Source organism: Torulaspora globosa, chromosome 1, assembly GCF_014133895.1.
Source record: "Torulaspora globosa chromosome 1, complete sequence".
Classification (NCBI taxonomy): Eukaryota; Fungi; Ascomycota; class Saccharomycetes; order Saccharomycetales; family Saccharomycetaceae; genus Torulaspora; species Torulaspora globosa.
In genome coordinates this window covers 477,293-490,980 of record NC_050727.1, presented here as the reverse complement: position 1 = coordinate 490,980, position 13,688 = coordinate 477,293, and the positions used below count along the sequence as shown (strand labels likewise).

Genomic DNA, 13,688 nt, shown 5'->3' with positions numbered 1-13,688 from the left:
TGCTATAGATCAATCATCGGGCCTGATGAGTCTGTGAACAACGAGATATGTACTGTATTTTTGAAACTAGGATATTTGGATAGTGGAAGGGTCGCTCGGTGCTGGAGCCTCTTTGAAGTAATCACTTTCTAGGCATTCGACTGCGCTCCAACGCTTCTGTGGATTCATAGTGAGCATTCCACACATAAAATTTAACGCATTCTCACTTGCCGCAATGAACCGTCTCCTCAGTTCCTCTCGCGAAGGCGGTGGATAAATTTGAAGCTTATTGTATGCAGGAAAGAACGAAACATCTGGCCAGTCCTTGTCTGTCGGCGTTCCTAATGCTCTGAAAGTGACCTCAATCTGATCGACATCGGTTTGCCCAGGCAGGTAGGGTATTCTCAACATCAGCTCTGCGAATATTACGCCCGCTGACCAAATATCCACCGCTGATGTGTAGTGCTTGGCCCCGAACAGCAGTTCCGGCGCTCTGTACCAGCGAGTAACCACATTACTTGTCAGCATTTCTTGGGCAGATGGGAAAGTCCTAGCCAAACCAAAGTCCGCAACTTTGATCTGGCCATCTGGAGATATCAATAGATTATTGGGCTTCAGATCTCGGTGCAGTATAAAATTCCTATGGCAGTGGTGAATTCCTCGAAGTGTCATCAACATCCATGACTTTATGTCCGCCGGTGTAAATAAAATCGACTTATCTTTGATAACCTTTTCCAAATCTGATGGTAAGAATTCCAGCACTAAGTTCAAATTATCGTACGCCAGAAAGATGTCCACCAATTCGATGACATTTTCGTGTTGGATCTCTTGTAGATACTTTACTTCTCGAATAGCTGACATATCTAAGCCATCTTTAAACTCAGAAGTCTTGATCTCCTTGACAGCTACTTTCCTGCCAGTTGATTGCTTGGTCCCTAGATAAACGACCGCATATGTACCTTCACCGACCTTCTTCTCTGTTCAAGCCCTTCAGTTAGTAAAATGAACGCTACCAATAGCAAAATAAAGCTCTCTCATACCTTTAGTATACTCAGGTTGGGACATCTTGGAGGCAGTTTTGGCCAGAAATACTGACTCTACTTGTATTGTTCTTGTAGCAAAGCTACTGCGTCCTATTGTAGCTGCTAAGTATTGAAGATGATGTATTCAGATCTTCGTTGCCAACAGAATCATCACCAGAAGATAAACGGCAAGCGCTCCTACGAGCATCATGAACTTTACCAAGACCTTGAGGTTGATGAGAAACACCACATTATTACGCCAACCTAGCTTCGTTGCTAGGAGATGGTCGACTACAACCTCGCCCACGATCGATGACGTTGAAGAGTTGCACCCATCGTTGATCAGTAGGATAAAGCAATATGTTGAACAATTACATGGACTGGAGCAAATGCTGGCCGCTGGTGGCTCTTTCAACGCAGCCAGCCAGATATTGTATGCGAAAGCTTCCTCTATCAAGGACATCTACGAAAGATATCAAGATCAATTGGAAGGGCTCAAGGCCTTACGAGAGATGATGGATGACGATCCTAGCTTAAAGGAAGATGCAGAGGCAGAATATGCAAAGCTTGTGCCGCAGCTCGCAAAAACCTCGAGTGAACTGCTTCGCAAACTGATACCGCCTCATGAATTTGCAGACAAGCCTTGTATACTGGAATTGAGACCTGGAGTAGGTGGAATAGAAGCCATGATATTTGCACAAGATCTTCTTAATATGTATGCTGGGTATGCACAGAGCAAGAGATGGAAATACCATTTAACATCTAAGACCGAGAACCAAAGCGGATCTGGGATAGTTGATGCTATACTGAGTATAGACGAGCCCGGATCTTACGATGTCCTCAAGCATGAAGCTGGCGTCCATCGCGTGCAGCGTATACCGGCCACTGAGACCAAGGGTCGCACTCATACTTCGACGGCGGCGGTCGTAGTGCTGCCGCAAATGGGAAACGAATCCGAGAAGGCAGCAGATGCATACGAAAGAAGCTTCAAGCCGGACGAAATCCGGATCGACGTTATGAGAGCCAGCGGGAAGGGTGGTCAGCATGTCAACACTACCGACTCCGCCGTCAGGCTTACTCACTTCCCCTCTGGAATCGTGGTTTCCATGCAAGACGAGAGGTCTCAACACAAGAATAAGGCCAAGGCTTTCGCCATCCTCAGGGCTAGATTAGCAGAACGGGAGCGACTGGAGCGGGAGGAGAAGGAAAGATCCGCTAGAAAGGATCAGGTAACCACAACCGACAGATCGGACAAGATAAGAACTTACAACTTTCCACAAAACAGAATCACTGACCACCGCTGTGGTTTCAGCATGCACGATATTGAGGGCGTAATGTCTGGAGAAAGACTAGACGATCTCATCAACGCCATGGAGGCGTACGATAGCGACTTGAAAGCTCGGAAGATTCTTCAAGAGGTTTAAATTGTACAATCTGAAACTGTAAATAGCTAATCAGGATATGATCACCAGTTTGGATGATATTTTGTTCTATCCACTAAGCTCTTGTCGAAGTGTTACAAGGCGAGCACTAAACGATCAACCCTTTTGTGAAGGTACATTTGATCAGCACCAACTAAATCTCCCGTTCAGCGCTGCCAGGTATGAGTAGAGCTGCTGAACCTCAGATCCTCTTTAACTATACATCTGCGGTTGGAGTCGGGGAGCTGGAGAGATATGTGATTACGTATGATCTATATGAAGGTGATGAGATCCCACCAGATGTGCCATTGGACTCACTGTGGCTAAGGGTTAAGAATATGGAAAGTCTTTCATATCGAGCTGCCTACTTAATGGGACCATTCATCCTTTACTGCGATGTGAGAACAGAAGACTATCACCACTCTCAGAAGATAATAGCTTCAGTGGACCAGCCAAAATTCGAGCCAACGCTGCAGGCCCAACAAAGCTGCATAGCTGAACTTTCAGTACACCGGATCAAACCTAGGTATGTCTGGATAGTTGATATCGTGAGCCAGATTTTGTTCACCACCAACACACAAGTTACATTCCAGATTGTACTAGGCAATAGCAAAGAAGCAGTAAGTGATAAGTTTATTCATGGTACTACCACAGCTGCAAGCTCCGATAAAATTACAGTGTCGAGACTTACTACATTGGATATATGGAACTTACCGGCACAAATCAACTCTCATTATAAGAAGAAACACCTGGTTGTGCTGACGCATGGCTTGCATTCAAATGTGTCCGCTGATATGGCTTATATGATGGAACAAATATACAAGGCTCAGGGGAAACACCTTGATGAGCAGATAGTAGTCAAGGGTTACACAGAGAATATCTGTCAGACCGAGAGAGGCGTTAAGTATTTGGGAACCAAACTCGCCAAATACATTATCGAAGAACTCTATGATGATTCGGTCACCAAAATATCTCTAATAGGTCACTCCTTAGGCGGACTTGTACAGGCTTTCGCTATTGCCTACATTACTGTCAAGTATCCGTGGTTCTTCGACAAGGTGCAACCCATAAACTTTGTGGCTATGGCATCCCCGTTTCTTGGTATTGTAACAGACAATCCAGCTTATATCAATCTTCTGCTCTCTTTTGGGGTAATTGGTAAAGCTGGACAAGACCTAAGTCTCGAGAAGGAACCGGAGACTGATAGTCCGTTACTCGCCTTGCTACCTGGAGAGCCAGTCAAAAATATTATGGCTAGGTTTAAGAGAAGGACCCTGTACATGAACGCTGTGAACGATGGTATTGTACCGCTCTATACGGCTTCGATGCTATTCCTGGATTATGAAGAGGTTTTGAAAGAACTGAAAAAGCTCGAAGGTAAAGAATTGAACGCGGAGTCTTCCAATATTGACATGGTACGAGGTGACTTTCTCAACAGAACTGTCGTTTCACCATTCACGAAGATGCTTGGCTTGTTGGCTCCCCAAAAATTTCCCCAGAGCCGATCGACGATACCCAAGGTTTCATTCCTGGAGTCAGCTGTGTCCTTATTGATACCCCCGCTGCCTGATAAATCGTACATTCTTGATCCAAGTTCGAGAGATCCAGTCATCATCCATGACAAGATCTACACAGCAGATGACATTCCGCCGGAGCCCGCAAAACTGGAGAGTACCTTTGAAGGTAACACCAACATCTTGTTGTCGTCTTTCACTATGGCTCGTGGAAACACAGGCGAAAGCCAGAAAATGGAAGAATCGATTGCTCGTCAATGGCACGATGGCCTGTCATGGCGTAAGGTGGTTGTTGCTTTGAAACCAGATGCCCACAACAACATAATTGTCCGCAGAAGATTTGCCAATGCATACGGCTGGCCCGTTTTAGATCATTTAGTGGATGTGCACTTCAGTGGCGATACCTTTGACGAGAGCATAGCTTTAGATGGTGATGGATGTGATGAACAGACCGCCTCTGGTGATCCAAAAGTGGATATGAAAGAGCCGAATAAGCGATATGCGTGGATAACCAGGCTTGACAACCCAAAATTATTTGACGAGGGGCCCACAGGAATGATATCCACGATTGGAGAGATGCTTGGAACATTCGTAAAGGATCGCCTTGCAAGCTTCATTAGCAGCGAAACATCTGTCCCCGCTAATGAAGATAAGCTGATATCTTACGAATATATGAATGGCGAAATTTGACTTACAGAACTACTTATCTCCATCATCCTTTAATCTTGCTCATGAGTACTTTGCCAAAATTTCATATTATACTGCCGTATGCCACCCTGTATAGTGCATCCTGTATCTCTGAGTCCTTCAGGGCGCTGATCGACAGCATATCCCTGAGAGCGGAGAATTCTGATGTTTTAATGTATGAGGAGTCGAAAAAACCTCGGCAGCTATCATCATACTTCGCAAATAGGACTTTCAAAAGTTCCCTTAGAATCGTGTCTTGACAGTTGGAAACAGTCTCTGGTAAGTTTAATGATTCTTTAAGCGCATGAAAATCAAACTCCAACTGCTTCAGACCGGCATGGTTGAAGCGATTCAGTTTGAGGATGGATTCAATAAAGTAGTTGACAATAATGTTGAGCAGCTCATTCTTAATACCCAGACATGCCTCCAGTGATATATCTAACGCATCCAATCTTTTGATAATTCTGCTTAAGAGCTTGACGGCATTAACTATCTCTGCGCTCATGACTGAACTATCTCGAGTTAGTGTCGACCATGAGCCTATTTTGAAATAGTTCCGCAAGGTTTCCTTCAGTAGCTTCTTGATCCTGCGTACCACTGAAGGTTGAATTTCCTCGTCGATTACCTTTTTGTATTCCCCCAATATATTCTGGAACAGAGATTGATATTTGGTGCCTTCTTTCAGATTGACGGTTTCGGTCAACTGGATCATGACAAACTCTTGCGAAAGCTCAAAAATCCTTCTGTACACAACATTGAAATTCTGCAGTTTGATTAGAGTTTGATAAAGCTCATTCTCAGCGGTTCTGTGTTCGTCCAAAGCATCCACGGCAAGCAAGTAATCCATGTACGCCGACGAAAGACTAATAAAAATCTGCGAGCAGGTCAATAGCTTATATCTCTTCAATGACTCAGCCTCAAAACTGTAAAATGGCGATAAAGAATCGTATATTTTGTTCACAAGCCTTACGAAATCTGTCGCTGATTTAGCCATATCCTTGGGATCTTTAGTAATTTGCTGAAACTGACGGGTAGCCGTGCTAACCTCGTAGCTCAACCAGATATCCCAGACTTCTGCGGGTATTAGCGGTACAAGCCCATCGCCGTGATAGTGGAAATTCTTGGTCAGACTTCTGTCCGTCGTCAGTATCTGTGAGATCAATGCAAACTTAACAGATCTGTCATCTTTCATCAAGTTAGAGCGGACCTCTCTTCTAATGGGGAACAAGACATGGTCAATGAATTGGTCGAGAACGTACTCCTTGGTGAGTCCGAAGGACTCGTCGTGAAATATTCCGATGCATTTGTGCAGATTCTCAGTTAAATAGTCGTTCAAGAACTTGAAATACGTCTCGAGCTTAAAGTTGCCATCGTGGAAATGGTATGTGAACCTGATGGTGAAATTGTTGGCGATACATTTGAAGTTCCACGTTTGTTCCTCTTCAATTGTGAATCTCAGCTGACTCAAGCGGTACAGTGTAGTCGACATCCCTCTCATCGTTTCGATGGTTTGTGTAGAAATGGGTACAAACGCTGGAGTGTCCCACTTGGATTCCAATAGCTGTCTGTTAAACTTGTTAGACAGGTCGTTTGCACTGGAACGTAGTACGCTCTCAAAGCTGTCGTAGACTGGACTAGGAGTGTTGAGCAATCGCCTGATCCGCGACAGCTCAGCGTGCAGCCTCGAGAGGGTGTCCAGCGATATCTGGCCCGGCTCTACAAGCGACAGCTCGCTCAGCTCGTCGCCCACCTGACGCAATTGATCCTGGGCCATTTGTTGCTCCTCCTGCAGGACGTAAAGCTTCTCCAAATCACACAGTACTTTCAAATCACCATACTGCGCCTTCAGCTGCCTCACACTGTCCAAGTCAGTGGCTCTCTGGGCGATCTCACTCGCAAGGACTTCGATCTTTCTGGCAACCGAGCTCTTCTTCTCGGCTGCCTGCCGAGCCAGCTCCAGTTGAGCAGCCAGCTGGCTTCTCTCGCTCTCGATGCTGGCAATGCGGTCATCAATCTCAAGGAGATCCTCCACGCTGGTCAGCATTGCAATCTCTCCCTCTTTTCGTCTCTTGTAGTGATCCTGATGAGAACTCATAGACTTTTCTGCACCTTATAACAGAACAAGCTACAGACAGCACACTAAATAAGGACAATCCTGCTCCAATCTACCTCCAATCTCGATAAGAGCCACCACGTAGGTACTTCATCCCAGGCAGCACCCAGCCTTGACCGACTCCCCGCTGGCACCGTACCACGACTTCAGCAGAGCCTTCTCAGTCGATCACGAAGCACCTTAAGTAACCTCTACCGTTGGGGATTGTTTCACCCGTAGCTGCTGAAACCCAGCAGCCGTTTCCCCCTTGAATTCCTTGTTCTCGAGGTAGCAGCAGTATAAAAGGACCCCTGGTCTCCTTGCGGTCGCCCCAGATGCAGCCAGACTCCAAAGAAAGCTACAAGAGATCAACCCAAGATGTCTGCTGGTGGAATTAGGAGACCTGTGCAGATCGAGGAGTTCAAGACGGCGATCAGCGACATGTCAGCCGATGAATTGGCCCATCTGAAGCAAGAAATAGAGAACAGTATCCTGCACCTCAACCGTTCGAATGCTAGACTCAACAAGTACGTTGCTAAGCTGGAGGGCAAGGCCAAGACCGTCGAGGAGGAAGATGAGGACGACGAAGAGCTGCAGAACATCGAGGAGGGCGACTTGCAGCTGTACCACGACTCGCTCAGGGAGAACGAGATCCTACTGAAGAACTACGACGAAAGGCTGGAGGCATTGCACCAGGAGAACCTGTACAGGGCCAGCGCAGGCAAGAAGCCTAGCTCCTAAGTATGCATCTGTAGCTTTGTAACTGGAGATAGCTGTAACTCGTTTCTCGGAGTTGGTCTTAACAGATCTGGGGAAGGCCAGAGAGTGGGAACTTTACAGGAGCCGCTGCAGCTGGCGAAGGTGGCTCCAGCTGATGTGAGGTGAGCGGCATAGTGGCAATGGAGCGTTTTTGGTGGATAGTTAGCATGTTTGCCTTTGTGGCAGGTTCATCGGTGCCCAGTGACCACGTTGGGTTTGTGCTAGAGGCTGTCAAGAGTGCCTATCGCAGTGGCGAGCAGGACCTGGATCGGTTCTGCTTCGAATTGGAGTCTCCTTTCGTGGAACCAACCTCTGAGTTCCTGTTTGTGATCGATGTGGTCGATACGCTGCCCTTCCATACAGATCCCAGTCGGTTTGGCGGCACTAACGTGGACCGGGACAAGCAATCGCTGGATATGACGATCCATGACTGTGCCAACGGTGATCTGATCCGAAGCAGGAGGCGGCTGGCCAGCGGCACCTCTGTGATCGAAGTGAGTCCCTCTGGCTCGAGAAAATTCTGCTTCTGCTTTGTCAATCTGAGCTACGACTCTTCCTGGAAGTTCATCGACGTCATCAAGACCATCACCGTCAGGATGGCAGCCCACGACTCGATTCAGAAGCGGCAGCGCAAGTCGCAGCTCGTAAAAGAGATGGCGCTGGAGAGCCTCCAGCAGACGGAGCGCTCTATTCGGACGCTACTAGGTCTGGCAGACAGCGGCGAGCGCAGCGAGCTTCTGGAGCTTGAAAGCGAGCGAAGAGACCTGAATGAGGAGGTCTTCAACCGGCTCTTGTGCGGCGAAGCAGCATTCACCGTCGCGGTCATCGCTTCGAATCTTCTGCTTACACGCCATTTTATCAGGCGCCACAGAGACCGTATTAGAGATGCAAGACGAAATAAGAGATTCAATCATTGATTCGGCTGCTTTATATGCTGCCATTGAGTGCGTTGCTACCTATTCGTTGTATTCACTAAGAAAGGCTGTTGAAAATTTCAAGCCCTTATGAAAATCGAGATGGGCTAGGAAGGCATCTGGCAAGCCAAAACGGTGCAAATCGCTTCAATAATGGTCTTGTCGGTCACTGAGAAGCTTTATTTATATGATTCGCTGACTAGCGTCCCATCAGTAAGGCCAGATGGCCGGAAGCCACACCAATTCAGACCTATCGAGATTTACACGGATTTTTTGCCAAGTTCCAATGGATCTTCGAGGATAATCGCAAGTGATGGCAGTGAATGCATTGTGAGTGTCGAGGGGAAGGTTGTAGATCACACAGCTGAAGGCGAGCTGATTCACGTGGAGATTGATATCGCTGGTCAGAGGGATGATTCGCCTGAAGTTGAATCTTTGACTTCGCTGCTGAAGAAAGTGCTAGAGCCTAGAGGAGGCATCGATGTCTCGAAGCTGAGACTCACAAAGAGGTATAGTTTTAAACTTTTCATCGATGTTTTGGTTATCTCGTCGTGCTCGAGTCCGATATCGCTGATATCAATGGCCATCTACACGGCTTTGAACACGACGTATTTGCCGAAGCTGGTCTCCAGCTTTGATGACCTTGAGGTGGAGGAATTGCCCACGTTCCATGACTATGATCTAGAAAAGCTTGATCTGAGCCCGCCTGTGGTGTTCGTGGCTGCTGTGGTGGGCGATAATATACTCATGGATGCAGCCGCATCGGAAAGCGAAGTATCTAACAATGGGCTTGTTATAACCTGGTCACACGGTAAGGTTGTCGCGCCAATAAGGTCAGTAGGATTGAGCGGTTCCGGCGCAAAGGGCTTTAGCTTTGGTGTTCTACAAAAGGCCATCAAGATGGTGGAGGATCATGCCCCGGAGGTGTTGCAGGCTTTAAATAATTCATAAAATGGTATGTTACATATGTTGAATCGTGTACGAGTGAACGATGACAGCTGTGGCGGTTTGAATGTTCATCGACCTGATAACACCAAACTGTTGAATTTCCACACATAGATCCAACTGGTTCAGTAGCTCTCCAGGTATGCCGTGCGCCTCGGTGCCCAGCAATATCAGCGACTTTCGTGGGAACTTGTATCGTGTGTCGAGCTTGACGGATTTGTCCGTTTGTTCCAAGCCAATCAAGACATAGCCCTCTCTCTTCTTCTCACGCATGAAATTGGAGATTTCTTGAACTGGTACTTCAGCCATGGGCATCCATTTATCTGCAGTAACGGCGACGTTCTTGAATTGCGGATGATTTTTAACTCTGATGTCGTGAACTGTCAATAAGCCAACCCCCAACACATCACACAATCTGCAAATACCTCCTAAATTGGGCGGCTTGTCAACCAGCGAAGATATTACTATTAGATCTGATCTTTTAACTGCTTTATTTTGACCATCAGTTTCAATCGTCATCAAAGCTTCCCAAGCACCACTTTTAGTCTGAAGCTGCGAGAGGCCGTTGGAAAGGGACTGTTGTACTTCGGTCTCGCTTTCTTTCGTACTTCTTTTCGATAGCCACAAGGAAGTATCGTCCAGACCCACTGCAAGGGAAACCTGAGACGGCAGAAATTTGATAAACGTACCTTTGGAAATGTACGGTAACTGATGGTCAATTGTTTTCTTCAAAACACCACCAAAAATTCCAGTCAAAGTAAGATCAGCATTGATATCCCAAACGTTAGCATCTCCTGCCCTATATTTACCGCTCATTTTTGTTGCAACAGCTTTATCATAGAGTCCTTTGATTGTGAGCCTGAAAGTTGGATCTTTTACAAATTCTTGAAACGATGGCCAGAATAGCAACATTAAGGAATTCGAGAAATGTCTTACGAGTGGCTTGCTGGACGTAGCATTTGGGATTAGCACACTAGTGAACTTGGACAGTAAATTTTCAAATGTCTGAGACTTATTGAAAGCCAGCGCTTTTAGGATAAGAAATAGAATACGCTGCGCACTCACAACCACTATCGGTCTAGAGTGGTCATCCATCAAAGGAAATAGTTTTGATGTAAACTCCTCTATATTTTGATTGGCATCAGATAATAGCAGGGCAATAGTCCATTCCATGTAAATTCTAATAATGGGAGAAATTTCATCCAAGATGTTGTTCAATATAAGCTCGGGTATGCTGCTTATCAGATCTCTCCTATTCGAATCTTTGAGACACAACAAAATCAATTGCCATTTGAGCAATCTCTGAATCTCTTCAGCACCGTCTGTTCTTTTCTTAGCAGATAGTAAGTTGGTGCTGTGGAAAGTATATGAAATAAAACAGTCCTTGAATTGCTGTGGTGCCTTCAATAGACTGGCAATGATTCTGATCTTAGCCGCAACTTCTTCTACTCCGTATATGCGTTCATAGAGCCCATTATTTTTAGACAGCTTGCATTCAAAAAGGTCTGCAATCACTGTTTTCAATCGAAATATATTAACGCTGGTTTGCTCACAGGTGAATATGCCTGTCATACTGTCAATCAGCCACCCGTAGTCCTGATCTGCATTTCCTAGTTTATCCCCATGCTTTTCCACAAAAGAGAGAATATTTTCACTGATAAGTGGCAAGATGCTTCTTCGATTATAGGCCTGTTCGATAATTCTCTTGCCATATAAATGTACTCTCTTTGAAAGATTTCTTCCATTTTCCGATCTCGAAGAAGCATATAACAAGATTGTGGGATGAAACAAGCCATTGATAGTAGCCAGATGCAGGCTTTTTTGCTTCAGTACAAGTCTTTCGCAACTAAAATTGTCCCAAATCGTGGTTAGCATTTCAAAAATACGTAAAACATTAGACCAATCTTCTTCATCTTCGTGTTGTGGCTTACAATTTCCTAGAATATGAGCACACAGCTTGGCTACAGCTTTGTTTCCCTCAAAATTGCCATTATCTTTGTTGATATTTTCGTGCAACAGATCAATGAGTTCTGTTGGCTTTACGGCAACTTTTGTAGGACTAGACACTAGAAAGAAATACAGCAGCTCGAAAAAAGTACCGTAAATCTCGTCTTTCATCTTGAAACTGGTTGTTTTGGGGTCGCTGTTGTTAGCCTTAATGGTTTGATAAAGATTAACCAGCAAGGGCCAGCTGAGTGTGAATGAGTCGCTGCAGTTGTTGGCGAACTTCTTGTAAATAGCAACAAAAAACTTGAATTTGTCGCCAGTGAAGTTCATTATGAGTGAGTCAAATAAAGGAGATAGTTTAACAATCTTCAGGGTGCTGAAGTCTAGCCCTGGGTACTCGAGTAACAGTTCTGAAGAGCGGTATAAATGGGAATCAACATCACGAGCAGCAGCCAAAGAAAGTAGACAACTCTGAGCATTTCCGGACAACTCTGGTACGTTTTCTTGCGATATAGCTATCTCTATTAATAACTCTTGAGTCACAGGAACTTCTTTGAAGTCAAACAACACCAATGCAAGAAGATCAGTGGTTGGATCTTCCCCAATAAGGGGCTCCAGTTCCTTCCTTGCAACATTTAACGTAAATTGGCTAGAGGTGAAGGCCTTGAATGAGCCCAACAACGGAGAAATATATTCATAATTACCTTGCTTGCGCTTGATGTGCGATACAACACATTTGGTCCATTCCACAGGCGATACCGAGGGAGAGATATGGAGAAGGTATTTTAAGAAAATGGTCTGTATAGTGGTTTCAAAAACAGCGTCCTCATTTTCAAATTCACACAACTTGGTGATCAGATCAAGATGGGCCGATGTGAGAGGTTTCTGCTTTCCCTGTTCCAAGTAATCCAGGATCCCAAGCGACATGTATATCCTTGCGGGATCAAAGGAGCCACCCTGATCTACTAATGTCCTCAAGATAGTCTCGATCACTAAAGAGGCGTCTTCTCCTGATTCATGCAGCACTTCAGAAATAAACTGTGTTAGACGCTCGCCGTAACGACATGACTTCCCGTCCGTGTTGAAGAAATGGGCCTCCATAGTTGAAGGCAGGAATATATTCCGCAAGTTCCGCAAGTCCTTTGCAAATACCGACTTGACTTCTATTCTGAGCAGCAAGGCGACCATATACTTTCGCACGCTTTCCATCGAGGCTCTAAGTCCTGTTGAAAAGAGCAGTAAGCCCCATGTAGAATGTATATTCGGATCTTTGAAAAGGTTCAAAATATCTTCACTTGCCGCCTCTATTTGATTGAGAGCCGTATCCAGACTGACGATCTCATAAAGTGTTGTAAACGCCTGCCACGATTTCACGAGGCCTGAATTCAATGAATTCCATCTAAATAGGTGCGTGGAGAATGGCCTCATGGTGTCTGGAATTTTTTTAATCGTTAACCTGAGGATTGAAAGCCCAATCTTACGAGATTCCTGGATGCTTTCGTTCAACGCAGCCTGTACAGCAGTCCAATATTCATCCGTTTGTACAAACGCTTCCAAACCTGCTGTGAACCCCGAGACCGTGAGAAAGCGCAACAGAAATGCATGTCCATTTGCCTGTTTCCAGGAGCAAGTAGAGTCGCTCGCCAGCATCTGCTGGACAAGCGACCAGCAAAAATGATCAAACTTTGTGTCAGCAGAGCATTTCTCAGCAATAACGTTTATACGCCATCTCATCAGATTCGAGCTCTTGGAGGACACAACCTCATCATTGCAGCCCATCAAGCCTATCAAAATGGCATCAAGTTCGAAGTCGCAGACCCCAACTGTCGAATCCGAAAACAAGCAAGCTGATTCCAAGAACTCTAACAGCAGGATAATATCAAAGCTGCTCTGGGGTGCACTCGCCTCTAGATCGTCTGATTGCTTAGCGCCAAGAAATCCAAACAAAAGTTCCTGGTGAGCTTCGTCCGGAAAAAGCCTCGCTCTGTATTCGTAAGCATATGCAATCATAACACTACCAATCCAGGACTCGAAAAGTTTTCGTAATGAGCTCATCTTGCCAATGAGTTGTGCCAAAAAACGTAATTCTCTATCCGGCGTTGAAGCATCCCTTCCCTCCACGGACAACGTCGCCAGATCGTCTTTCAAAACCTCTAAAATCTGCTTTTCGATCTCCTCGAGATTATCAGAACTCAATTGCGTCGCTTCTACTAACCCAACCACTTCATCGAAGCTTCGCTTCAGCACCAACTCCGATAAAAGAGAGATCTGAGCCTCGACCGGTAGGTATTTGGATACCAGTCCACCGCAAGACATTGCCACACACAGCAGGACCCACAACAGCCGCTATTCGAAGCTCAATGGCCTTGCCAGAGAGCATCTTCATCGGCGATGAGCTGCGATGGGCT

At 45.7% G+C, this 13,688-nt stretch overlaps 8 protein-coding genes across 8 annotated transcripts; 5 read left to right on the top strand and 3 right to left on the bottom strand.

Annotated features, from left to right (window-relative positions):
• Nucleotides 1–66: 66 nt before the first annotated feature.
• On the bottom strand, nt 67–840 carry KIN28 (TFIIH complex serine/threonine-protein kinase subunit KIN28; the record flags this gene model as incomplete). The annotated part of the gene is made up of 1 exon (XM_037281223.1): nt 67–840. One exon carries the CDS (start codon nt 838–840, stop codon nt 67–69), a length of 774 nt encoding a protein of 257 aa, XP_037137118.1.
• Nucleotides 841–1,210: 370 nt separating this feature from the next.
• On the top strand, nt 1,211–2,425 carry MRF1 (Mrf1p; the record flags this gene model as incomplete). The annotated part of the gene is made up of 1 exon (XM_037281222.1): nt 1,211–2,425. One exon carries the CDS (start codon nt 1,211–1,213, stop codon nt 2,423–2,425), a length of 1,215 nt encoding a protein of 404 aa, XP_037137117.1.
• Nucleotides 2,426–2,604: 179 nt separating this feature from the next.
• HG536_0A02580 (lipase ROG1 family protein) lies at nt 2,605–4,626 on the top strand (the record flags this gene model as incomplete). Its single annotated transcript, XM_037281221.1, has 1 exon — nt 2,605–4,626. The coding sequence occupies one exon, from the start codon at nt 2,605–2,607 to the stop codon at nt 4,624–4,626; it is 2,022 nt and encodes a 673-aa protein (XP_037137116.1).
• A 61-nt stretch (nt 4,627–4,687) lies between these two features.
• On the bottom strand, nt 4,688–6,718 carry TIP20 (Tip20p; the record flags this gene model as incomplete). The annotated part of the gene is made up of 1 exon (XM_037281220.1): nt 4,688–6,718. The coding sequence occupies one exon, from the start codon at nt 6,716–6,718 to the stop codon at nt 4,688–4,690; it is 2,031 nt and encodes a 676-aa protein (XP_037137115.1).
• A 375-nt stretch (nt 6,719–7,093) lies between these two features.
• On the top strand, nt 7,094–7,456 carry TMA17 (Tma17p; the record flags this gene model as incomplete). Its single annotated transcript, XM_037281219.1, has 1 exon — nt 7,094–7,456. The coding sequence occupies one exon, from the start codon at nt 7,094–7,096 to the stop codon at nt 7,454–7,456; it is 363 nt and encodes a 120-aa protein (XP_037137114.1).
• Nucleotides 7,457–7,614: 158 nt separating this feature from the next.
• Nucleotides 7,615–8,391, top strand: RRT6 (Rrt6p; the record flags this gene model as incomplete). The annotated part of the gene is made up of 1 exon (XM_037281218.1): nt 7,615–8,391. One exon carries the CDS (start codon nt 7,615–7,617, stop codon nt 8,389–8,391), a length of 777 nt encoding a protein of 258 aa, XP_037137113.1.
• A 150-nt stretch (nt 8,392–8,541) lies between these two features.
• On the top strand, nt 8,542–9,339 carry RRP42 (exosome non-catalytic core subunit RRP42; the record flags this gene model as incomplete). Its single annotated transcript, XM_037281217.1, has 1 exon — nt 8,542–9,339. One exon carries the CDS (start codon nt 8,542–8,544, stop codon nt 9,337–9,339), a length of 798 nt encoding a protein of 265 aa, XP_037137112.1.
• A 9-nt stretch (nt 9,340–9,348) lies between these two features.
• On the bottom strand, nt 9,349–13,596 carry TRM3 (tRNA (guanosine(18)-2'-O)-methyltransferase; the record flags this gene model as incomplete). The annotated part of the gene is made up of 1 exon (XM_037281216.1): nt 9,349–13,596. The coding sequence occupies one exon, from the start codon at nt 13,594–13,596 to the stop codon at nt 9,349–9,351; it is 4,248 nt and encodes a 1,415-aa protein (XP_037137111.1).
• Nucleotides 13,597–13,688: the final 92 nt, after the last annotated feature.